The sequence below is a fragment of the Zalophus californianus genome, chromosome 6, assembly GCF_009762305.2.
Source record: "Zalophus californianus isolate mZalCal1 chromosome 6, mZalCal1.pri.v2, whole genome shotgun sequence".
NCBI classification, from domain to species: domain Eukaryota; kingdom Metazoa; phylum Chordata; class Mammalia; order Carnivora; family Otariidae; genus Zalophus; species Zalophus californianus.
In genome coordinates this window covers 2,489,180-2,515,064 of record NC_045600.1, presented here as the reverse complement: position 1 = coordinate 2,515,064, position 25,885 = coordinate 2,489,180, and the positions used below count along the sequence as shown (strand labels likewise).

The window sequence follows — 25,885 nt, the reverse complement described above, 5'->3', positions numbered from 1 at the left end:
GCTATCATCCCTTGGCTCTATGCAACCCTGTTTTCAGAGGGTTTCCCTTGTGTTGGGGGCTCCATGTAGATGATCCCTGACCCTCCTATCTTAACTCAGGAAAGGGGAAGTGACTGGTGCAAGCACAAAGGAGAAGGTGACTTTTCCCCACTCCTGGCCATGGAGAGGGAGCTCAGGCAGCCTGCGCATCTGCGGACAAGGTCACCTGCCCAGCCCCTGCCCTGGGAAGTGTCCTTCCTGCCTCCGCTGATCGGGATCCTGGGCTGGGGTTGACAGGGGCGGAGGGATAGTGGAATCTGTGGGCCTGACAACCCCCCCCCCCCACATGACTCAGAAAGCTTCAGATTCTCCAGCGATTTCCCAATCTGTTCGGGGTGAGGAGAGGAGGCCTGGCAGGAAAGTGTGGGAATTGCACAACGAGGCCACCTAGGCGTTGAGCCAGGAGCCCTTGCTTCTCATCCTCATCACCCCTATGTGACTGGATGAATTTGGGGACCTGGCCTTTAGTCTCCTCATCTGTTCACTGGGAAGCAAAAGGAATGACCCTCCCAGCCCTGGGGCACCGTGGCTTTGTGAGCTTGTCTGAAAACTCTCACCCTGCAACCCCCTCCCCCAGGGACTCTGGGAAAGAGAGTGTGGAATCCATCTTACGGCCACTTCCTGATGTCCCCCCCTCCAAGGCCCCCCAGGGACAGGATTATGGCCAAGCCCAAAGCTGGCACTTGACTACCACTCCCAAGTAGGAAGAGGAAGTTCTCAGTCCCAAGGGGCACCCCCAGCTCCCCCGCCCCCCACTCCCAGGCCTCAGAGATCTGTACCCAGCTGATAGGGGGAGTGGGGAATCCACGGGGAGGGAGGGACCAAGGGTAGGGGCAAACAAAAGGATGGGAGGAGCAGGGGCTCTAACAATAAAATAAAAGGGAAGCTAGTGCCCAGCTGGGAAATTCCTTAATGACACGGTTCTTTCCAGAGGGCAGGAATTCCTAAAATGAGAAAGAGGGGAGGGGGTGAGTCCCCAGTGGTTGCTCTTCACCAGCAACAGCCCCCCCAACCCTCCCCCGACAGCAGACCCGGACGAACGACGACGCTGAGGCAGGACAAGTCTCCACCGACTGAGATCAAGCCTGAGCTGTCGGGGTCCGGGCCTGGTGTGACCCGAAACCTGTTCGGCCCAACCCCAGTCCCAGAAAGGGAAAGTGCTCCAGTGGGAGGCCTGCAGCCTGGTGTGGGACCTCGGGGGAGTTGCAGGTCGCTTCACCTTTCTGAGCCATAGTCCCCTTTCTAGCGAGGCTTGATAATGAGAGGGAATGCCAGGCACCCAGCAAACGTGCTTTTTGTCAACAGCTGTCCCTCCCTGCACCCACTTCCCCTTAGGGCGCCTCTCCCAGCAGGACCCCTTCCCGGGCCTCCCTGAGCGGGAACGCTCTACCCAGAGGGAGCAATCGTCCCGCGGCCCAGGGAGCTGGGGTGGTGGGTCGGTCCCCGGGACCCCGCGGGGCTACAGTCGGGCGAGCTGGGGTGGGCGCCGCTCTGTGACGCGGGCCCGCGGGCCCGAGCTCGGAGCCCCTTCCAGGCAGCCAATCAGCAGCGGCCGTCGGACAATGGGCCCGCGGCAGGCTGAGCCCGGTCCGCCCTGGGTGCGGTTCCCCGCGCCCCACAGACCGCGGCGACGCTCGGCCAGCCCGGGCCGGTGGCAAGGAGTGACACCCCTGTTCCCCTCGGCGGGGCGCGCGCGACTCCGGGCTCGGGGACGCAGGCAGCCCCGGGTCACACTGTGCCTTGGCCTCCGCCCGCGGGTTTTCCGCGGCTGCCGCGGGCGGGGCGAGCGGGCGGCCGCGCGGGGGCGGAGTCTGCGACTATTTCAGGCGGCGCCAGGCTCTGCGGGGACAGAGGCGGCCCGGCCCGGACACAGTAAGTGACCTCCGCCCGCGCCGCGTCGGTTCCCCGCCGCTCCGCGCGGCTGCCCGCCCGCCTCCACCCCGGGGTCCCGGCCGGCTCCCCCGACGGAGCGGCCGGCACGGCCCGACCGAGGGGGCACAACGCTCCGAGGGCCCCAGGCCTCCGGCAGCCCCACTTCTAGGGAAACTGAGGCCGCTGCGGCGCGCCAGGGTGCAGGGGGCCCGGGTTTGGTACTGCCACCCGGGCCTCGGTCCTGCAAAGGGCAGGGAGGGAGGAGTGTGGGGGAAGGCGCAGGGGTCTCTGCTCCTTTTGCAGAAGGCTGGCCGGCCAAGTTACTTTGCTGCCTGTGTCTGGGTGTCCTCACTGCGGGGGTGGCTATGCCCTCCCTTTCCCGGCCAGGACAGAGGAGCCAGGCGCAGAGGCCATGGGAGGCTTTGTGGGCCTCAGGCCTGACCCAGGAAGGAGCATAGGGGGCGTGCGGTGCCTGAGGAGAAGCTGGGAGGTCAGGAGAGGGTGCCACTGTGGGGCCACAGGCTGTGGTCACATGATATGACTGAGCAGGCCCCTTGTGTCAGTGTGCCCAGCCTAGAGCCCAGGCTTGAAGGAATGCCTTTCCTGCCCTCTTCTGCTCTACCCCGGTGCTGAGCTTGGCTTGATGGACACAGGGACACGGGACACATACCCTTAGGAAGCCTGGCTAGGCGCCAGCACGGGGCTACAGGGTTTTGCCGCTTCCTGCAGCAATACTGTGGGGTGGGGATCTTCATGCCCATTTCACAGATGGAGGTAGGGAGGTGTTGTCCACACGCTAGTGAGTGGTCCAGCTGATCCCCCTGCCGCTTCTCTTTCCACTGCACCAGCTGCCTCTGAAAATCAAGGCCTGGGATGGAGCCAAGGAGGCCGCTGCAGGACCTGGAAGGGTGAGGAGGATTTTGTACCAGAGGCAAGGAGGCAGCGATGTTATATGGGGACCTGCAGGAGCCAGGTCTGAGGTCGGATAGAGGCTAGCACGTGTGTGCGCGCGCGCGCAGAGGTGAGGCTGGTGGGTCAGGGTGGCCCTCTCCCTCACCCTAGCTGGAGAGCAGAAGTGGGGTCTGCTCAGTCAGGGTGGTGCTGAGTAGCCCCAGCCAGTGGCCGGACCAGCTCCTGTGGGTATGTGGCGTGACAACGGGATGGATTAGGAGAGGGGGCTTGGCTAGTGGGTGGGCAGGGCAGAAGAGCCTAGTGGCCTTGCTCTTCGGCTCCCCGAGCACCCCTCACTTGGCCCTGGAGTGGAACTCTCAGCCCAAATGGCACAGGAGAGGCGCTTGAGGTCCAGCGGTGTTGGACTCTGCTGAGGGCATTTGGTGAAGCCACTGGGGAGAAACTCGGGCTTCCTGCCCCCCAGGTGGCTCTGGCCAAACTCAGGGGTTGTGATGAGGCCCAGGATAGTCGGGCTGGTGGGGAGGTAGTAGGGGCTGTGGAAAGAGTCTGATAGACCTAATCCATGCCTGCTATGTGCTTGGGGCAAGCACCTCCCAATCCCCTTCCCTGCCTCAATTTCTCCTGGATGATGGATCATCCCATCTGCCTTGCAGGGCTGTTGCAGAGGTGAATCAAAGTCATAGTGTTGCACGAGTCACAACTCATTGTACTTACGCTTGGGTGTGTGTGTGGGCGGGGCACGCGCTATGGTCCTGGATCGCCCCAGTCATCAGGGAAGCCTGACCCTATCTGCTCCCCACTCTCAGCCCTGCCTTTCTCCCCTCTCCTAGGCTCAGCCCTGTTCCCCATTCACTGGTCCTGGCCTTGCTTTGATTTTGGCCATGCTGCTAGGGAGGGTGCTGCTGGGCACAAGGGGGTCCTGCATCTCCGAATGCAGCCTGCAAGGCGGTGGGGGACATGGAGGCAGGAGGACCCAGCACCGGGTGATCTGAGTTTCAAGCCTAAGCTGTCAACCATAGGGACATTTCCCTGGATCAGTTTTGTGCAGTGAGGTTAATACACCACCACCACCACCCCCGGAAGGGAATGAGGAAGCGATGGGATGGGCACCAGGGAGGGCACAGAAAGTGGAAGCCTTTGTGATGATGATGTCACCCCATTTGGGAGCAGCCAGGATGAAACGGGAGCCAGGAAGCCTGGTTCCTGGCCTGAGTTACTGGGTGACCTCAGGCAGCTCGGTGTCTCTTTGGACCCCTTGTCCCTGCTGACATGTGAAAGTCTTCAAGGTCCTTTCCCACCCCTTGAAGTTTGGGAGGGCACTATGATTTCTAGACCTGAGCCCCAAGGCCAGGGTAGGGGATCGCACTCTGCTTCCCAGAGTCGCAGCCGGAGCAGCCATGTTTCTGCTCGAATCGTCCCTCGGTGGCTCCACGTAGACAAGAGAGGAACCGGGCGAGAGGGAGTCTGGGGCGGGGAGGGTGGAGCCGCCTCTGGCTCTGCGACCTTTCTGGACCTCGATCCTTGCTCTGTGCGGTGGGACGGTGCTGTGCTCTGCCACCTCTCCCAGGGCCTCATGGGATGCAGGATGGAACTCATACCCTCCAGTCCTTTCTCCTTGCCCAGAGGGTGGGCTGCCAAGGAAGGATTTGTCAAAATGAAGTGAAGGCCCCCTCCACCTGGGAGACTTGGCATCTCCAGATCCTTCCCTGCTTCTAGCGATTTGAGGAGGCCCTGGGGGTACTGGAAGAGGAATTGTGGGTGCTGAGAAACTGGCGTCCGGGGAGGGAGCTGAGCTGTGGGTGTCCCCCTGGGCCAGGAGAGAGCCGGACCCTGATGGTCGTCTGGTGAGGAGAGATGGAGCATGCCCGTTGCTGCCACCGCGGCTGTGTCCTCGGGCCTGTCTACTGCAGCTGCTCTTTCATTCCCTCTCCCCTTGCCCATCCACAGGCCTGAGCCCGGGTGATGCTGAAGATGATGACTTTCTTCCAAGACCTTCCAGGCCAGCAGACGGTGCCAGGGGTTCTTGTTCTTCACTTCCCCGGAAGTTCCCCGAAGTTGCCCTCCACCTCCGAGGTGGAATCCGAGGCCTCCATGTCAGAGGCCTCTTCTGAAGACTTGGTGCCACCTCTGGCGCCCAAGGCAGCCCCCGAGAGGGACAAGGAAGAGGCGAAAAAGAAGAAGAAGAGGCCAAAAGGACTGGCCAACATGTTCAGCGTCTTCACTAAAGGGAGGAAGAAGAAAGGTCAGCCCAGCTCAGCAGAGCCAGAGGGCGCCCCGGAGTCCCAGCCTGAGTCCAGCCGCCCGCCGCCCACAGGTAGGCTGGGACCCCAGGCGGGGTGGAGGTCTGGGATCAGAGCTGGCCGGGGCCTGGGCAGGGCTGGGGCTCATCCCAGGGAATGGCCCACTCACCCCGGACACGGGGAGGGCAGCAGAGATGGGCTTGGCCGTGCGCCAAGGGCCGTTGCGCCCCCTAATCCTGGGGCAACCGGGCTTCAGTCCGGTCGGGGGCACCGACGGACCCCTTAGGGCGCATCCCTTCACCTCTCGGGCGCGCGGCCTCCTCTCCCGGGGGGTGGGGGGTGGGGGCGGCGCGGGGGCGCCGTCGGGCAGGCGGCGCTGACCCCGTGCTGTCCCGGCCGCAGTGGAGGAGCTCAAGGCGGACCTGGAGCGCGGACGGCTGGAGGCGGCGCGGCCGCTGCTGGCGCTGGAGCGGGAGCTGCAGGCGGCGGCGGCGGCGGGCGGCGAGAGCGCCGAGGAGCTGGTGCGACGCCAGAGCAAGGTGGAGGCGCTGTACGTGCTGCTGCGCGACCAGGTGCTCGGCCTGCTGCGGCGGCCGCTGGACGTGGCGCCCGAGCGGCTGCGCCAGGCCCTGGCCGTGCTGGCGGAGCAGGAGCGCGAGGACCGCCGGGCGGCGGCGGCGGCGGCGGCGGCGGAACCCGGGGCCTCGGCGCTGGTGAGCGCGCGCCCGCGGCGCTGGCTGGAGCTGTGGCGGCGCGGGGTGGCGCAGGCGGCCGAGGAGCGCCTGTGTGCGCGGCCGGCCGCGGGCGCCGAGGGCCGCTCGGAGGCCGAGCGCATGTTCCTGCACATGGGCCGCACCATGAAGGAGGACCTGGAGGCCGTGGTGGAGCGGCTGAAGCCGCTGTTCCCCGCCGAGGTGGACGTGGTGGCCGCCTACGCCGAGAGCTACCACGAGCACTTCGCGGCCCAGCTGGCGGCCATGGCGCAGTTCGAGCTGTGTGAGCGCGACACCTACATGCTGCTGGTCTGGGTGCAGAACCTCTACCCCAAGTGAGTGGGCGCCGCGCTCCCGGAGGCTGGGCGACTCAGGAGCAGGGCCTGCGCTCCGTCGGCTTGGCCCTGGGAATCCTTGATTTCCTGGCTTCAGCCACATTCTACAGTTGGAGAAACCGAGGCACGGGGACTGGCGGGGACTTCATCATTCATTGCTGAGCTCCCAGTCTGAGGAGCGGGGTGAGGCGGTGACCATCCAGAGCCGGGAGGGCGGTGGCAGAGGAGACCAGGGACTGTGGGAGCCACCAGCAGGGACCCTGAGCAGCCCGAGTGGGTTGAGGAAGCCACCCCTGAGCTGGTGAAGGAGGAGGAGGGGAGGAAGAGGAACCAAATTCTGCCTGCTGCGGGGAGGAGGAGAGGCAGGCGGGGGAGGGGAGAGGGCAGGCCTGGAAGAAGGTGGCGGGAGGGCGGTGGTCCCGAGCGAGAGAGTCATCTTCCACTGCCCGGGCCGAGCCCTGAGACTTCCTGGGAGTTGTGCAGAGCTGGCCCGTGCTTGGATTCTCCTGGCAGGCTATGGGGGCGCTCCGGGCAGCACGGGGAATGGGGCAGAGCAGGGCCATGGCAGGGCCACGTGGCTGTTGTGCAGGGTCCGCCGGTGAGCCCACGGCAGAACTGGGTTCTGGTCCCTTAGGCTCAGAGCTCCTTGGGTGGGAGGCCGGCTCTGAACAGAGTGCCTCAGGTCCCCTCTGATTTACCCAGAGTCCTGAGCACATCTGTCATTTGTCCAAGCTGGGTGAGGAGTGCAGTGCTGGGTGGAAATGCCCAGGGCACGGGAGGCCAGGGCTTCCTGTGGGGGCTAACTCTGGCCGCCAGGGTAGAGCCTGCAGGAAGCCTGGACATGTGTGAGCAGTGACTGAGGGTCTCGCGGACACACCTGGGTGGCCGGTGGTCACCGGGGGTGCTAGTGGCTCAGCCTCCAGCTGGGGGGCCAGAGGAAGGATGCCGTGGAGGTGGTGGGTGAGTCAGCAGGGCATAGGGAAATTGGCATAGGGCAGGGGTGGCAGGCTAGACGGGCCAGTCGTGAGCCAGTTTCTCCTGCTTATGTTGACTCACCAGGAAATACTGGGCATTTGCACCTCAGCCTTCCTGCCCCCAGTGACCTCAGGGCTTTTGGCCTGGGGCCCACTAGGGTCGGCACAGCAGGAAACTGAGGCCAGCAGGGCAGAGCCCCGGGGAGAGGGAGTGCAGGGGGCTGCCGTTGAGGTCTGTGTGGCTAGAGTGGCCAGAAGACAGGGAGCAAAGGGTCCCAGCCACATCCCGGCTGGGAGAGGGGTGAGAGGGCCGTTCTCGTGTGTCTGGGCAGACAGAGGCCCCTGCGGAAGGGCCAGGGAGGGCTGGACGGTCCCTGGGGCTCCCGGATCCCACACAGGCGCCGCAAGAGTGAGTGGAGTAGCTGGGGTGGGGCAGCCCTTCCTGCCTGCACGGACCCGCCCTGGGGGGGGGGGGGCAGCAGGGCCGGCCTGGGGGTGCTGGTCCCGGGCTGGCAGGATTCCCGAGGCCAGCAGGCCTGGAGTGCAGTGAGGGAATGAGGTGGGAGGGGTGGGGAGCGAGCGGCCAGTCTGCAGACGAAGGAGCCAGCTTGTATCTGTGTGAGCTGGAGGCCTTGTGGCAGGGAGGGGGCCGGACTCCAAAGTCATGCTTGCTGGGCGGAAGAGGGACTGCTGGGGCCCAGGAGGCTGGAGAGCAGGCCCCTGCAGCCAGCCAGGCGAGCGATGATGGTGGTGGTTAGGGCCTCGGGCAGGGTGACTTGAGGCTGATCTGCTTCAGTAGGAGTGGATGGGGGGGAATGAGTCAGAGCAGGCGTGAAGATTCCAAGGTTTCTGACCGAAACCCAACTGCACAGACTGGGGACCCATCCTCCGAGCTGGACAAGCAGGGCTGGGGGGAGGGCGATCAAGTTCTGGGCCTGCCGGAGCCTGAGGCTGAGAAGGTGGGCTCTGGCATGAGCGCTGGTGCTAAGTGGGGGTGCAGTCTTTCTCACGCTAGCCCCCCTCTGCCTGCAGTGACATCATCAACAGCCCCAAGCTGGGGGGAGAGCTGCAGAGAGTCCAGCTTGGGAGCCTTCTGCCCCCCAGGCAGATCCGGCTGCTGGAGGCCACGTTCTTGTCCAATGAGGTGGTGAGTCCAGCACCAGGGCGCGGGGCCAGGGCAGTGCAGGAAGGAAGCCAGGGGAGGCTCGAAGACAGGCGGGACGCAGGCAAGGAACTTGACAGGGACTCCCACGTGGGCCCGGCCGATGGACTCTGTGCTGCCCTGACCTGCCTCTCTTTCCCCCAGGTCAGTGTGAGGGAGCTGATGGCCCGGGCCCTGGAGCTGGAGTCACAACGCTGGGCCCGGGATGTGGCTCCCCAGAGGCTGGACGGCCATTGCCACAGCGAGCTGGCCATCGACATCATCCAGGTAACACAGCCCGCCCGCCGGGCTCTCGCACAACCCACGCCTACCCCATGTGTGTGCATACACGTGCCCACTCTGAGCACCGCCCTCCCCTTGTGCCGGCCTACCCCCTCCCCCTCCCCCGTCTCAGCTCACCCCTCACCCCTGCAGATCATCTCCCAGGGCCAGGCCAAGGCCGAGAGCATCACCCTTGACCTGGGCGTGCAGATAAAGCACCTGCTGCTGCTGGAGTTGGCTACATTCCTGAGGAGGTGGGTGTGCGCCTGCCTGTGCCTGGGAGGGGGGGCCTGGTCCCTGTCGCCACTTCTCTCAGAGCCACCTGCCCTCCCTTGTGTCCCACTTGGGTATCCAAGCCAGATCAGCGTCCCCTTCTGCCTCTGAGGTGTCTGTCATTATGAGCAGGAGTCCTCCCCGCACCCCCCCCCCTCCGCCCCAACCTCCCACCTGAGCCCTGAGAGCCTCGGGTGATGAGACCGCTGAACAGGAAGCCCTTAGCCCTGCAGCCTCCAGCTGCAAAGAGGATGCCCCAGGAGGGGCTGAGGCCCTGGCCTCCCTTCTGCGGTGCCCCGGGTCTCCAGCCTGGCATTTCTCTTGGCTGCCTCCCTTCCTTCCTCTGAGGACTCCTCCACGTATCCCTTGCCTTCTCCCCCCCCAACCCCCCGCCCCCGTCTTCCAGCTATCGAAGGATCTGGGGGGAAGGAGTGGGGCAGCAGGAACTCTGCCTTGGCCTGCAAAGCCAGTTACTGATGCTCAGGGGCTAGCAGCCCCTCCCTGGGCTGTAAGGAGCCTGTCAACCCGACAGGAGCTCTGTAAGCCCAGGGAGGCTGGGGGGCAGGCCTGAGGCTGCTATTGTCCCAGTGTTTGTGCTGATCCTTGCTTGTGCCCCTTCCGGTTTCACCAGCTACCAGCGAGCCTTTGATGAATTTCTGGAGAAATGCAGACAGCTGAGAAATTACAGGGCCAATGTCATCGCCAACATCAACAACTGCTTGTCCCTCCGGTAAGGGGGTAAGGGCGCTACGAGGGGTTTGTGGGAGCGGGAATTGGGAATCGCTGGGCCTGCCAGGCTGTTGGAGGAAGAGGATGGCTGGGGGGGGGGAGGCCCGTGGGGGCTGCGGGGGGCCGGGGGGAAGCATAGCATGAGCGAAGTTGTGGGATTACAATGAGCATGGTTGTGAGGAGATGGCCGGGGTCTGTAGGGGCGGCAGACATTTATCAAGTGCTGGTGGGTCAAGCATCATGTGAAGGATTTATTCCTTATTCCATTCTTGTAACACCCCTCTGAAACAGATGCGGTGGTTGTGTCTGTTGGGCAGATGTGGATGAAGAGCAAGTGGTGCAGGAGTTCCCTGGGGGTGAGCAGGCTAGGTGCTGCCTCCGGAGCAGGGATGGGATGATCCGGACTTGCTTCCACAGGGAATGGGGAGTCATGGAGGGTTCTAGAGTGAAGAGATAGTTTAGGAAGATTTGCCTGGGGCCAGTAGGTTCTCTGGGTAGGGGACTGTAGTCTGGACAGGGCTGGCGTGACCTCCCTGCCACATTCGTGTCCTTCCAGGACCTCCATGGAGAACTGGCAGACCCCACAGGACATCCCGGGCCATCTGCTGAGCCCCCTGAGTGAGCTCAAGAGTCATGGCTTTGACACCCTGCTCCAGCGCCTGTTCGGGGACCTGAAGGTACCAGAGCCTGACTCCCTGGGGTGCCTGCTGAGCTTAGCATTGGGGGGACGCAGAGAGGGACCGGGAGGGGAGGAATGGCAGAAGCAGGGACCCAGACGTGTGTGGCCAGCTGTCGTGAGGCCTGTGCCACCCCAGTGATGGAGGCCATAGAGGGCTTTTGACTTCATCCCCACCACTTCAGCCTGGGCTTGGCCTCAGAGGGGCCCCTTGGGCTGGGAACCCCCAGAGAAGCGTTAGTGCCTCTCCCCGCACTGAGACTCAACCCAGTCCTGAGCCTGTGCACTCCTTCTCCAGCTCCCCCAGGCCCTCCTGCCTGCGCCCCGTCCCCATGCCTTCCTCCCAGCGGGGATGCTCGGAGCCTTTGGCAGCTGCTGCCCCATCTGCTGTGGGCCAAGAAGTCCACAGAGAAACCCCCTGGCTCCCTTAGCAGAGGGTGAGGCAGGGGTCCCTGGAAAGAAAGAGTAGGCGGAGCTCCCTGCCTGTTTCCCGCCAGAGCACGCCTTGTCCCTACTGCCCGAGGCGGAAGGCTGTGGGTAGCCAGCCGGGGTTGAAGGCCGGGCAGTGACCCTGGATGACTTGGCAGGGGTCCTCACAGGCCCCCGCCAAGCACAAGTCCTTGTTTATGCAGGAATTTATTTATTTCAGAGGGGGGGCGGTGGAAAAGGCTTCAAGGCAGGCAGATGGCCAGCCTGGCTCCAGAGCTGCAGCTGGTTGACCTTGGAGAAGGGTCCAGGGACCCTGTTTCCACTTCCTGTCTGGGAACAGGGCCCCGAGTTCCGCCCAAGTTCCCTGGGAGTCTTCGAGCCCCCCCCGCCCCCCTCCGCCCCCCCCCCCCACCTTGCCCCTGCGCTGGGCCGCGTGTGTCGCTGTGCGTGTGTCTGCGGCCGGCGGGCCTTCCTCTGCAGGGCGCGACCAGACATCCTGCCTCTCTCCTGCCGCAGCCGCTGTTCAAGAGGTTCACGCAGACCCGCTGGGCGGCGCCGGCGCAGACCCTGGAAGAAATTCTCTCCACCGTGGCCGAAAGGCTGCCCGAGTTCTCGGAACTGCACGACTGTTTCCGGGAGGTGAGGAGGTGCTGGGCCGGTGGCTGGGCCTGGCGGGGGCGCGGGGGCGCGGGGGGCAGTCTGGACACACACCCTAACACGTGTGCGCGGCGCACACCTGCAGACACGCGCATGCACACACACAAGCACACGTAGGCACCTGGCCCTGCCTGGACTCCTGGCTTCGAGGCCTGGAGGGACGGTGGGGCGCCCCCCGCCCGCGGCCGCTCACACCCCCCCGCCGGCCCGCCCCGCCAGGAGCTCGCGGAGGTCGTCCACCTGCACCTGGTGAAGGAATACATCATCCGCCTCAGCAAGCGCAGCCTAGTGCTCAGGACGGCCGAGCAGCAGCAACAACTGGCCGAGGACGTCCTGGCCAACGCCGACGTCATCCAGCGCTTCTGCACCCAGAATGTACGTAACGTACGTGACGTACGTAAGCTCCTGCCTGCCCCTCCCCTAAGTCCTGCAGGGCCAGGACCGCCTCCGGGCCTCCCCCCAGCCCTGACCGGGTCCGACGTGAACTTCTCTGGGCCCTCGGGTGCCCTTCGGGGAAGGGGCGGCCCGCCTCCAACCAGACCTATGCCTGCAGGGCTCCTCAGCGACCTGGCTGCATCACGCCCTCCCCAAGCTCGCCGAGGTCATTCGCCTGCAAGACCCCAGTGCCATCAAGATCGAGGTGGCCACTTATGCTACCTGGTACCCCGACTTCAGGTGAGAGCAAGGGCACCACAGGCCGGGGCCGTTCACAAGGCCCTGCTGGCACTGGTCAGAGCCTGGTGGGGCTGGACTCGGGACTTCAGGGCTGCCAGAGCTGATACCGGCCTCGGGGACACCGTCCCAGCACTTAACCCTTGTGGAGGGCTGGCTGAGCGCCGGACACGGTGCTAAGATGTTACAGTGGCTCATTCACTGGAACTTCACTACAGCCTTATGAAGGAGAGGCTTTTCATCCCCATTCTGCAGAGGAAGCCTGGAGAGCTTGAGGAACTTGTCTGAGGTGACACAGTAGCCAGGGGTGAAGCCAAGATGGAAAAGCCAGGTAGTCTGGCTCCACAGTCCACACTTTTAGCCTGATACGATACTGCCCCCCCTTAGAGGGGAAACTGAAACCAGAGAGACTAGGGACCTGCTAGAAGTCATGCTAAGCTGGGATCCAGCCCTGGGGTCAGAGTGGAGGCTTACCCCCCAGCCCTCTGAGGATCTGGTGAGCTAGGGCAATTGTTTCTCTAGGCTGAGTCCTCTGACATGGTAGGGGAAGTTTGAACAGTCTTGATTTGGATTGCCCAGCCTAGTCCAGCCTAGTCTAGCCTCTGGTTGATCCACTCCATCCATCTACCTGCCTAGCTACTTATCTACACGCTCACCCATTCATCCATCTACTCATATAAACACCCGTCTACCCATCTACTCATCTCCCCATCCATGTAGCTACCCACCCATCTGCCCACCCACCCTTCCACCTATCTATCCAGACATCTGTGTACCCATCCACCCACTCATCCATCCATCCATCCAGCCATCCATCCGTTCACCTACCTATTCATACATCCACCTACCCATCCATCCATTCATCCACCTACCCATCCATCCATTCATCCACCTACCCATCCATCCATTCACCCACCTACCCATCCATCTATCCACCTACCCGCTTATCCATCCACTCATCCATCCTCCATCCAGCCAGCCATCCTACCAGTTGTTGAGCGGTTTCCTGCTAAGTGCCGGGCTCTGTCCTTGGTACTGGGATGCAAGGAAGTATAAGACAGACCCGGTCTCAGTCCTCCCTTGTGTAGCTTACAACCTAACGCAGGATAGTAATAGTGAGGTAATCAGGCAAAGAAATACAGTTATGATCTGTAAAGATTGTTTAACCAAGGTTGTGAATGACAGGAGGTGCTGACTTTAGAGATGGGAAGTCTTGGGGGAGGTGACATTTTCCCTGAGGCCCAAAGTGTGAGAAGGAGCTGTTCATCTCCAGAGTGTGGGAAAGAACATTTCAGGAGGAACAGCCAGTGCAAAGACCTGAGGCCGGCAGGAGTTTGGCGCACGCTAGGGAAGGACAGGTGTCTGGGGCTGGTGGAGCACAATGGGCAAAGGAGACAGCGACCCCCTCGTGGGCAGGAGCTTGGATACAGGGCCCTGTGGCTTGGGCCAGGAGTCTGGGGAGCTGGGAAGAAGTGTGAGTAGGGGTGTTGGTGACTAGGCTGCACTGACAGGATGCTCTCCTTGCCAGCAAAGGCCACCTGAGTGCCATCTTGGCCATCAAGGGAAACCTGTCGAGCAGCGAGGTCAGGAGCATCCGAAGCATCCTGGACGTCAGCATGGGACCGCACCAGTCTACCAAGCCCCTATTTTCACTTATAAAGGTCGGTTAGCTTTCCCTGCGGCCTGGCCTGCTTGTGAGCACCCAGTGAGCATCGGACACCACCCCCCTTGGTGGGCTACCACTCCACTCCACGGCCCCTCAGCAGGCTTTTTGCCTACTGCTGCGGTTCCTGCCCAGCCTCTGTTAAGGCGCAAGTCCCTGGGCGGCTGGAATTGGATAGGCCTGGTTTACTTGCCCGTCCCGTGCGGACGGGAGCGCCCATGGTCGGGGGGCAGTGAGGCAATCCCCAAGAGACTCTTTGTAAATGATGGTTGACGACGCATGTACCAAAGGAGGGAGTTGGGAGGGAGAGTGGCCGGGGCCAGAGGTCCCGGGTCACTTCCGGTCCATGGGACCCCTCCACCGTCTATCACAACCGTCCTCATGGCTGGGTCTGAGCGCCTTCCCAGCTGCCGAGGGCCAGGGGCTGAGCCTCACCCATCCCGCCTCCTCTGGCCCAGGGCTGCAGTGAATGGGGCTCAGCATGTCCGTGGAATCGAAGGCAGAACTAGAAAGCAAAGGAAACAATGAACTCTTATCTGGGCACTGGACATCCTGGGTCTTCCACGTAGGGATAGGCCCGGTGGGGGCGGGAGGGCTCCATGGGGCCGCTGCGTGGAAGTCAGCCTGAGGTCTGGGCAGGGCAAACTTGACCTCTGACCCCTTGGCCTCTGGATCAGTGCCCTATTGCTGCTGTAACACATTTCCACAAACATGGTCATTGAAACCAGAGCTTATCTTTCAGCTCTGGAGGTCAGAAGTCCGACACAGGTCTCAAGGGCTAAAGCCAAGGTGTCAGCAGGGCTGGTTTCTTCTGGAAGATTCTGGGGGGAATTTCCTTGCTTCTCCCGGTTTTTAGAGGCTGCCTGTATTCCATGGCCTGTGGCTCCCTCCATCTTCAAAGCCAGCAGTGGCCAGTCAAATCCTTTTCACATCACAGACCTCAGATCTCTTCTCCTGCCCCTGCTTCCGCTTTTAAGGACCCTTTTGATGACCTTTGGCCCACCATATAATCCAGGATCAGCCCCTATTTTAAAGTTAGCTGATTAGCAGTCTCACCCCACCTGCAACCTCAGCCCGCTTTGCCACGGACCCTGACATAATCACAGGTTCCAGGTGTTAGGATGTGGGCTTCCCGGCGTGGGGGACATGATTTTGCTCCCTCCATGCACCCGCATCCACCCCCTGCCCTGGACGGTGCCTTATCCCACCCTGGGGAAAACATGGCTCCAGGAAATCTCCCAGGCCCCTGCCAGCCCATGAGGCCTGCTCAGCTTAAGAGGGTGCAGGTCAGACGCAGGCAGGACTCAGCCTCATGCCTCTGAGCGTGCTGAGGTGGGGTCTGGAGCCAGAACACTGGGGTTTGTCCCCCTCTCTCCCGGTACTGTGGCCAGGAACTGGCCCATGTAAATGGTGCACAAGGGCCTTTGTACGTTTGTAGGAGTTCGTGTGTTTGATATTGTTAATATTATTTTTGATAGCACTGCTTTTGTATGTATGTACTCAGGACAGGGTCTGAGTTTTTATAGCTTAATATAAACCTGATTTCAAAAGTGGCTTAGAGTGATTCATTTTGGGAGCCAGAAGGGGCAGCGGTGGCTTTCTCAGCCTCCCAGGGCCTGGGAAACCCTGTTTCCCCAGGCTCTGTGGCAGGACCCCCCTCCCACCCCCCGGGAGTCCAGCTCTATGGCGCCTCCTCCCCGTTCTCACCAATGAGCATGAGCTGTGGGTGGGCGGGGGGGGGGGGGGGCTGCCTATGGGGCACAACCAGTCCTTTTGCTCTTTTGCGCCTCAGTTTCCTTACCTGTAAACAGGGGACCATAAGCCGGTTTGGTCTTCCCCACATTCCTTTGGAGGATGAGGGGGGAGGGGTGGACTCCAGACAATCATTTCACCCCCACCCTTGTGCCCAGTGGGAACCTGCCCTTCCATTTCTGGAACTGACCTCACAGAGCCACGGCTGTGGCCAGAGGAGACCCACAGTCTGTCTCTAGAGATGGCCCCAGCTCACCTGGACACCAGTTCACCTGACCCAGGATTTGCGGAAGGGCAGAGTCCCGAAGGACCAGAGTCCCTCCATTCCACATAGCTGAGGGAAGGGCCCCAAGGGAGCCACATGTGGAGCCTGGGGATCTGGCGGCCCTTTCAGCCAGTTCCAGGGGAGGAGAGAGGCCGGTGGGGATGGGCTGAGCTGGAGCAGCCTCACAGTGGGGAGCAAGGAGGGAGGGGCCCTGGGGCACCCTCCTCCCCCTCAGTTCAGCTGGGCCCACAGGTGCACGTGGCTCCCGGGGAACAGCCCGGTCCCAGGTCCCAGGCCCCCTGGAGCCTTAGGTGGGGGGGTGGCAGTGGGAATCCGGGGTGTGGGGAGTGAGGGGTTGGGGGCAGGGTGTGCTGGGGCCAGCGTGCCCCTCCCCCTTGGTACTGCCTGAGGAGAGTGAAGGCACTGAGAACCAGGTGGAAGCTTCACATCGCTCAGGCCAGGCTGACCCGATGGACCTGAAGACATGAAAGGCCGGGGGACCAGGACCCCAGCCTGGCTGCAGCTGCGGCGGGTGGGGGTCCTCGGAGCCGGGGGCAGTGGTGAGGACCCCAGAGCCCCCGCACTGCCCCCCTTCCACTTGGGCTGGTGGAGCTCCAGGAGAAATGAGGAACAGGACTCAAACGGGGTGGGAAGGGGCAGGAGGTCACCAGCCTCCGCTACCACCAAGGGTTCCACTTCAGGAACCTCCCCATCCTCTCCCCCCACTGTAGGAAAATTCCCTTAGGGGAAGGCTCTGAGTCACCAGGCTCAGGGCACACAGGGGACAGCCTGCAGAGGGAGCAGCCACCTGCTCTCAGGTCGTACAGGGACATGGGCCCCGGTGTGAAGGGGAAGGGAGTCAGTAGTCAGGGCACAAGCCCTGATGGGGCCCTCCAACCCTCCCCATCCCTGCTGGGGGTGGGGCAGTGGTGAGAGTTGGCCAAGGCCGCCCAGAAGGACTGACATTCCCAGAGGCCCACAAAAAACACAGAGCAAGCAAACAAAACAGTTCAGGTCCAAGTGCAGTGGGGTGATGGGGTGGGAGTGACTCCGTAGAGATTAAGGTGGGGCAGCTCCGGCTGTGGCCATGGGGAGTGAGTGCTCACGCAGGAGGAGACCGTTGGTTTGGGACCCCAGACTTGACCACTTACACAGACCTGGGCAGAGCAGTGCAGGGGAGGAAACAGCGGGGGCAAAGCATGGAGGTGGGTGTAGTGCTGGAAGGGCTCCAGTTCTAGGGCAAGAGCTCCAGGGTTCGGGGGGGTGAGGTGGGAAGCGGAGCCAGATCCCACCAAAGAGACGGGTCTGAGAGCCTTAGTTGGGGCTGGGAGTTGGGGCCACTCCCGCTGTAAAAGCATTGAGGATTTTGAAGCGGCAGTTGGGACTGATGTGATGTATGACTCCGAAAGACCCCTCTGGCTGCTGCCTGGAGAATGGGGGGCTGAGGGGAGGCACGGAGACCCTTAAAGGGGTGCTGGGGTTGCCTGGGGGAGAGATGAGATTGTCAGTGAGGGCCGCGATGTGGAGGGGGATGGGGTTAGCTCTGGAGCGGGGTGTGAGAGAAGAGCAAGTTCCTGAACCATCAGAAAGCCCCTAACCAAGCCAGGGGGACAGTGGTGCCACCTCCCAGATGAGGAAGGCCTGAGGGGAGCGGGAGGAGGCCCTGGGGGAGAGATTTGGGGAGTGAAGTTTGAGAGGTCTGCAGAAAGAGTGTCTCATTAGATTGTCCAAAACCCAAGTGGGTGACAACACTGTGTGGCAAGGCTGACAGCCATCGGCCACTCTCACTGGCTATGCTGGGAGGGTCATTTTACCCCCACGGAGGGCCATCTGGCAACATGGGTCAAGTCAACAAAAGCTCTGTGAACCAACCATTCCCCTTCCAGGAATGAATCTTTTTTTTTTTTTTTTTTAAGATTTTATTTATTTATTTGACAGAGAGAGACACAGCGAGAGCAGGAACACAAGCAGGGGGAGTGGGAGAGGGAGAAGCCGGCTCCCCGCGGAGCAGGGAGTCTGATGCGGGGCTCGATCCCAGGACGCTGGGACCATGACCCGAGCCGAAGGCAGATGCTTGACCGACTGAGCCCCCCAGGCGCCCGTCCAGGAATGAACCTTATCCAGACTCTAGTACCCGTGGAAAGTGATGCAGGTACCAGGCTGGTCACCGTGTAGTAGCAAAGTGTTGGAAACTCGCTACCTGTTCATCAGTAGTTCCAGGCAAATAATCGCAGCTCAGCAGACCGTGGAGTACTCTACAGCTGTACAAAAGCATGAGTAAGGTCTCTCTGTCCTGATGTGGAAATTGTTCCAGTATAGAATGTCATGGAGAAAAAAGCACAATGCAGAACAGTTTATGGTGTGTTGCGTTCAAATAAATAAAAGTGGGGAAAGATAGAGAATTTTGTATCTTACGTATCATATGTATTTATATAATATATTCAGTTGTATTTGCCTGTGTGTGCATTTAGGTAGCCTAGAAGAATACACCAGGAACTAATAAGAGTGATTACTTGTGAGTGTGTGGGCGCACAGGTGTGTGTGGGGGGGGGAGGAACAGAGTGGGCGGCATAGGAGGGTCATGGGGAGGGAGACAGAGACGGAGAAGGAGATAGTCCACTGTATGCCCTGTTTTAAATTTTTATTACTGAGCCACGTGAATGCGTTATACGTGAACATTTTGTAATCTGACAGTATTTGAGAATGGAAGCCAGTGTGGCGGGAGGTCCAAGGGAAGAGATGAGGCCCCGGGTCTTGGGTGTGGGATTGCCCAGCAATGTCAAGGGCACGTTGAAGTGGGTTCGTCAGCAGCCCGAGATTTTCTCCAGCCAAGTTTAGTCCTCAGGTGTCCACCCAGAGTCCCAGAGTTGGGTTTAACTGAGAACAGGGCTTTGCTCAGGCGGTCACACCAGGCTCACTGGGAGAGGTCACGGCCATGACCCCGGGGACTGGGCTGGCAGGAGGACTGAGTGAAATCAGACTGAGCTGAGAGGAGGGGTGGGGGTGGGGGGAGGACTGGAGTCACAAGAGGGAGGGGGTCACAGAGGACGACCCTTACAGGTGAGGTCATGGAAGTGACGCAGTTACTGGTGAGGACAAGGGGTGGGGTGGGGTGGGGTGGGGTGGGGGCACAAACTCGAGAGAGTGTGCTGGCATTGGGGGGTGCTGAGGGCTCAAGGAACCAGGAGGCAGCCTGTGGATACTGAGGCCCCCAAGAATGCTGATGAAATCATGGGGCTGATGTCCTCTGAAGATGCCAGGGAGAGACCCAGCGGTGAGCGGAGGGCAGCAAGGGCGAGGAGAAGCCGCATGGTGTGCCTGCCAGTGTAGGTGGGCGCTGATCAGCTTTAGCCCCTGGCTTCTGTCCCTTGCCTAGAGCAGGAGACAGTCGCGGGACTTAGTGGACGGATCAGGTTTGTGATGGGCCGTGCCCAGGCTCAGGTGAGAAAGCTGTGTTGGGGTGACCCCAGGAAGGAGTGGTACCCTGATTCTCTGAGCCTTCTAGGTGGGTGGTGCATTAAGGATGGCAGTGTGTCAGGTGGTTGATGCTCCCGTAGGGACAGTGACTGTCCCTGCAGAGACACCCTGAGGGCCTGGGGGTTGTCAGGGTCAAGGGGGGCTAGCCTGGGCTTGTTCACACACAGGCCGGAAGGTCCTGGAAACAAGCAAAGGTGAGCCTGGTGCAAGAGTGTTTTTCCAGCTTCTGCTTGTGCTCAATTGCTAAGGTCCCTGTGGTCAGAGGCAGTCACACTCACACAAGCAGGTCCAGATTCAAGGGCTGGAGAAACAGGATCCCCTCTGATGGGAGAAACTGGAGTGTTTGTGGCATTTCCCCCAATCTGCCTTGTGACTATAAGTACTTACATGCTTCCCTTGTGAAACACAGATTTGCCCTCTCCCCAGATCGCCCAGTCTCATCCAGTCATAGACCAGGTGGGCCATGCATGATCTCTGACCTTTTAGTGGGACTGAACGTAGATGAGTTTCTCCAGCGCAACTCCTTGGGCCAGCAACTCCAGACCCACACCCCATGAACTAAAAAGACAAGTCAAGGTGCCTGACACGTTCAACACAGAGTGGAGGCGCAGGGACAGGGTGCCACGGTTGGCGACATTGTTTGGGGCGCCTGGGTGGCTCAGTGGTTTGAGCACCTGACTCTTGATTTCGGCTCAGGTCATGATCTCGGGGTTGTAGGATCGAGCCCCACCTTGGGCTCTGCACCGAGTGGGGAGTCTGCTCGAGATTCTCTCCCTTTCCCTCTGCCCCTCTCCCCACGTGCTCTCTCCCTCTCTCAAGAATAAATAAATAAATCTTTAAAAAATAAGGCGGGGGTATCGCTCAGAAGGCCGGCCCCTGAATGCTGTCTCCTGGACAGTCCTAGACTCCACCACCCTGCGTCTGTGCCCGAGCTCTACCCTCCGAGGGGCCTTCCTTTGCCGTAACCAACGGTCCATGTTGGCAGCTGAGCAACTCCCTAGTCTTTCCATCATTCAGCGTCCAATCGAGAGTGGGGAACCCCCCAGGAATTGGAACAGGGGACGCTTAAAGGACTGTAGCAGGGGTTTGGGGTAACAAGGGGTCAGCCAGTGAGAGGCCAAGAACTCCAAATATCCAGGCAGAGCAGGTACGCGGCCACCAGCTGAGGGCTGAGGCAGAGCGCCAAGGAAGGGGTAAATCTAGCAGAGTCTCTTCACCCCCCCAGACCGCCACTGGGATTCAGTCAGGCCTCACTGGAGAGGATGCAGCCTTGGTGAGATTCACCAAGGTGCTCTGCCAGCAGAACTTGCTGGAAACTTGCTACCTGGGATCAAGGTCGTCGACCTTGGAGGACGAGGGCGGAGGAAGCTGTCCTTGAGGAGCCGCGCCACTTGTGCACTAGAACCCCCTTCCTCCTTTACTGTCTTTCCAGCACCCTCTACTGACAGAGTTTAGCACTCTGCCAGTGGACAAGGGAGAAAGTTCCAGAATGCCCAAACAGGACAATGAAAGATGAGTTTGGGCCAGGGAGGCAGGAGATTGACAGGAGGCACTCAGCTTCCACACACACTCTTCTACACACATCAGACCTTCACAAAAATGCCTGCTGAACACTGCCCGTCTGTCCTTCCCACAAGGGAAGACACTTCACAGTGAGGAGATGCAGCGCCGCGGGGAACTGTACCCATCCCTGTGTGTACTAATAACTCCAAGTGGAATCCTGTGAGACAGAGCCCCATCCTTCCTGGATGCTGTCTCCCACCTGGCACCATAACTGAATCTTCAGGAGGTCCCTCAGCCTTTCAATCAGGCCGCCACTTCCGGGTAAGAGGGTATGTGGTAAGACCAGTGAAGTCCATGGCTGTGACGCCACACTGCTGCATTTCCTTGGTGGTGACCTAATTCCTTGGGCAGAAGCAGTGCTGTGTGGATACCATGATGGTACACGAGGCATCCTGTGAGTCTGTGAGTGGTGGTGCCAACAGCAGCATTAGGGGGGCAAGGAAGCCAAATCCATGTCCAGAATGTGTCTCTTCCAGAGGATGACTCATTGCCCCCTCCCTGACGGAAGAGGTCCAGTGCCATCAACCTGCTACCAGGGGGGTTGGCTGCTTTCTCCAGGGAACGGGCTGTCAAGGGCTAAGCACTGGTCTGCACTGTTGTCGGATGAGGCACTCGGCAGTGGCCAGAGCACCTGGTAAGGGGAAGGCTGTGTCGTTGAGCCCACGATTAGTCTCCATCCCTGTCACCATAGCTACTTTGTTTGTTGGTCCGTTGAGAAAGCACTGGAGTGTCTGGGGAAAGAGGCTGTTACGGGCTGAATTGTGTCCCCCTAAATTCGTATCGAAGCCCTAATGCCCATACCTGAGAATATGACATTATTTGGAGATAAGATCTTTGGAGATAAGATTAAGATCTTTACAGAGATAAGATCTTTACAGAGGTGAACAAGTTAAAATGAAGTCTTTAGGGTAGGTCCTAATCCAATATGACTGTGTCCTTAGAGAAGCGGGAATTTTGGAGGTAGACACACACATGGGGAGAACACCATGTGAAGATGAAGGCAGAGCCTGGGGTGATGCTTCTCCAGGCCAAGAAACGCCAGACTTCCAGAGAACCACCAGCATGGAAAAGACTGCTTCTCCCAGCCTCAGAAGGAAGCAACGTGCCAACAACTTTCTCTTCAGCTTCTAGCTTCCAGAACTGAGACATACATTTCTGTTGTTTAAACCACCCAGTCAGTGGTACTTGTTTATGGGGCACCCTAGCAAGCGAAGACAGAGGCTGACAGACATCTCTACGGAGCTTCATTCTCTCACCTCATTATTAAGGGTCTCTTCTGGAGTGGATGCCCTTGGGTGGGCACTCATACTGTGTACAAATGTCTCCACAGTCTCTGTCCACTTGGAGATGTCCATCGACACACTTCTTCCCTAGTTTTTCTTGTCACCAAATTCCCCGTTCTGTTTTTTTTGTTGTTGCTGTTGTTTTCCCCTGAGGCCCTGACCATCTGGCCAAACTGTGAGCAACTGTCTAGGTTAGTGTAGATCTGTACCTCTGGCCATCTCTCAGTCGAGACCTAGTGGACAACCAAATGTATTGCTCAAAGTTCTGCCCATTAGGGGGATGTTCCTTCCACACTGTCCAAGATCACCCCTGATTTCAGCTGCGGCTGCAGCTGTCCACAAACACATTGAACTAGCACATTGTGCAGACCCATCAGTCAGCTAGGCTTGAGTTTTTCTTGCTCAGCACCACAAGAGGCTACGGGCACAGGCTTCAGGAAAGAAAGCAATGCAGCAGGAGTTGGTGTTGGAGTCTGAGCCACCTTCCGTGAACACTACTTGCGCCTCCTGGACCTGCCTGAGCTCAAGACTCTCACATAGTACTTCCATATGATGATAGAATGCTGCCATATGCACCAAACCTTATGGCAAGGTGGGTCTAACAACTCTCAGCTCATGATGGGAAACTCAGGCAAAATGGTGACCAGTGTCCCATGGTTGGGCATTCAGTCTCCATCGAATCCCAGATGGAGGTCAGAAGCAGTTTCCTCAGAAGGAAAATAGTCATCTCCAGAAGAGGGCATAGACTTGCTCCCAAATTCTAAAGATCTGGCTGTGATTCTCCCACTGACGCAAATCATGGATATCGTGAGTACAGGTGGATCTGCTGGATCATAGGGCCCAGGTGGTAGAGGGGCTGGTATGTGTAGAGCAGCCTGGATCTGCAGAACCTGGTCTCTTAAAACTAGCTAGATGGGTAATAGCACAGCACATCGAAACGTGTCCCTTCCAAAATCCAAGAAGACCTACCAAGCATTTGCCTCTTTTTTCACGGTAGATGGTAAGAGGCCCAACAACTTGTCTTTTAACTTACATTCAAAAATCCTCCAGACCAAATAACTCCCAGAAACTGAGAAATCGCAGGCTCCTGAGTTTTTTGAGGGGAAGGGTGTTTCCCACTCTCAGGTTCACACATGTCTTCTCAAGGCATCTCACATATTTGCTATTTCTTGTTTATCAGATCCAATCAGTATAATGACATCAGTGTGGTGGCCAGTGTGATCTAACGTGGAATGTTAAGATTAAAAAAAAAGATCAATTCATAGAGATGGGAAGTAGAATGACAGTTGCCAAGGGCTGGCAAGGGGAGAGAACAGGGAGTTATTATTTAATGGGTACAGAGTTTTGGTTTCACAAGATGAAAAAATATCCAGAGATGTCTAGTGGGGCTGGTTGCTCAATGATGTGAATGTACATCATGCCACCGCCCTGTGCATTTTTAAATTGGCTAACATGGGAAGTTCCCGGTTATGTTCATTTTATCTCAATTTTTAAAAGACAGGAGTAAATTAAGCATAGATTAAAATAAAATTCTTTTGGTGTTTTTATTTGACTACATTAAAAAACATCAGCATGTTAAGATCTTGATACTAATAGAATGGTCAAAAGATTACCCACATTGGCATACACTGGAAGATTTTTAAAAATGCAGAATGCCTGCCTTGGACCTACTGGATTAGAATCTGTACTTGAACAATCCCCAGGGGATTCATATGCAAATTAAATATTTTTCTCAGCTTATTTTGAAGCATAAGTGACAAACAGTGAAAAGACACAATAGAGATCTCTGTGGACTATATTGTGACAGAGAGCAGGAGAATTTACGTAGTGAGAAGGCAACATTGTGAAGGTGTACTGTTGGCCCAGCCAGGTGAAAGAAAACTGTTTCTGGTGGTCCTTAAAAATTAACAGGGAGGAAAAGGCATTAGCGAGGCCAGTAGCTCCATACCAAGGGCCAGGGGCCATACTGATCTGCTCCGGTAAACTTACTACACATGGGACAGCAGGTTCAGGTGGGGCCACCATGTAATCATGCTTATCACTGTTCACAGTCATACTCCAGGATCCATCCAACATCTGGACAGGCTAAGCTGGTGAGTTAGATGTATGGGAATGTGATAGGTATTTATTTTCCTGCTTCTTTCAAGTCTTCAGTGCTGGCATTAATCTCTGTAATGACCCAGGGACACAATCAGGGACACACACCCAGGATGAAGTGAGGCACGAGGACACAAAATTTAAGGAGGTGCTCACTCCCAGGATTATGCAAATACTGAGCCTGAACTCAAATGTTGTTCCTTAGGTGCCTCGCTCTGAAGGAAACACTCTCAGGGCTGTGTAAGTGAAGTGTGGGAAGTTAATACATGCATCTGCCATTGTGGGGACTGTAACTTAGCACAAAATTCCTGGAGGGCATTTGAGTATTTATTTAACGAAATGTGATTCAAAGGTTCCAAAATTACCTTGTAACTTCTCATAAATGTGTTTTGTCTTGTGAATTTTTAAGTTTTCTTTTTTAAAAAAAAGATTTTATTTATTTATTTGACAGAGAGAGACACAGCGAGAGAGGGAACACAAGCAGGGGGAGTGGGAGAGGGAGAAGCAGGCCTCCTTTGGAGCAGGGAGCCCGATGCGGGGCTCAATCCCAGGATCCCTGTGATCATGGCCTGAGCCGAAGGCAGACACTTAACCAGGCGCCCTAATTTTTAAGTTTTCAATTTAAATTTTTACCAGACTAACATGTAAACATAGTTTAAAAAGTCAAAGAACAGTTTTAGGCTTATAATGAAAAAGTCAGTCCTCTGCTCTCCACGCCCCGAGCACCACACCAGGCAGCCCCTTTCACCTCAGCCTGTGACTTCTGATCCTCCTTTCTGATTTTTTAGTTTTGGATGTTCTCCATGAAGCTATTATGAAGCTATTATATAGGTCTCGAACAGTTCTTTTCATAGTTTTAGCCAATATTGTCAAGCAGACCACTTCTCATAAAAATTATCTTACTAGGTACTGGGCATAAAGTGTCAGTCTAGTGAGTTTTGTACCTTTATCTTGTAATCAGTGACCTTATCAAATTGTATTATTTGTTCTAAAAGCCTTTTAGTTTAGTCTCTTTTATTTTCTGGATGAACAATCTTATCATTGGGGGGGGTTATGCATTCATATATTCATATATGTATTGTGTAATGTCTCTATAAAATATACATACCTTGGAGAAGATCCTGGGAAGACAGCTGAGTAAGAAGCATCAGGAATCTGCCTCCCCACTTAGACAACAACTGGGCCAGCAGAATCTGTCTGATATAACTATTTTGGAGCTCTGGAGGTTGTTGGAGGCTTGCAACTTCTAGGGCAAGACTTGGACAATAAATTGTGGTTAATTTTGGTCCTTCTCAGCTCTTAGCACAGTAGCAAATACCCACACCCCACCCCCATACCTGCCACGAGGCAGGCAGCTGTGCACACATTCCTGGAGCAGCCTGCACACAGCTGTGGGAATCAGGGTGGGCAAAAAGACCCTGTCCTCCAAATACTGGGGATCTGTGCTCTGATCACTGCTTGCTGTGTCTGGTCACAGAGTGCAGACAAGAAGCAAGGGGCCACTGTTGTTGCACATCCTCCACATTGTAGAAAGACCCTCCCCCTCTGGCTGAAGTGACTTCCAGGAAATTTAAGGGACTAGTGCCCTTCTACCCCCTTCATTTTTAACTTCCTCCCCCTCTGGAAGCCAGAGAGTAATGAGTAGGGCATTCAAAAATAACTGCATATATGGGAGAAATTAGTAAATGACCATGAATACCCAGGGAAAGTCTCAAAAAAGACCCAAGAAGATATTATAGTTACACTTCGGACTGATCCTTAGCACAGAGACAGCCTACAATGATCAAAAAAATAAAAACAAGAAACAAAAATCGTAACAACACAGAGCAGACCCTGGGGAA

General features: G+C 58.1%; 1 protein-coding gene across 4 annotated transcripts; it reads left to right on the top strand.

The window, feature by feature from the left end:
• Positions 1 to 1,638: 1,638 nt before the first annotated feature.
• Positions 1,639 to 15,221, top strand: TNFAIP2 (TNF alpha induced protein 2). Of its 4 annotated transcripts, none has more exons than XM_027571794.2 (13): positions 1,639 to 1,911; positions 2,760 to 2,819; positions 4,771 to 5,137; positions 5,466 to 6,111; positions 8,118 to 8,232; positions 8,392 to 8,514; positions 8,662 to 8,762; positions 9,413 to 9,511; positions 10,067 to 10,187; positions 11,132 to 11,254; positions 11,492 to 11,647; positions 11,826 to 11,947; positions 13,473 to 15,221. In XM_027571794.2, exons 3-13 carry the CDS (start codon positions 4,786 to 4,788, stop codon positions 13,612 to 13,614), a joined length of 2,100 nt encoding a protein of 699 aa, XP_027427595.1. In that variant the 5' UTR covers positions 1,639 to 1,911; positions 2,760 to 2,819; positions 4,771 to 4,785; the 3' UTR covers positions 13,615 to 15,221. The 4 variants fall into 4 exon arrangements, with proteins under 4 accessions (XP_027427595.1, XP_027427594.1, XP_027427596.1 ...); XM_027571793.2 differs by having other exon boundaries at positions 2,760 to 2,932; XM_027571795.2 differs by lacking the exon at positions 2,760 to 2,819.
• The last annotated feature ends 10,664 nt before the right edge of the window (positions 15,222 to 25,885 follow it).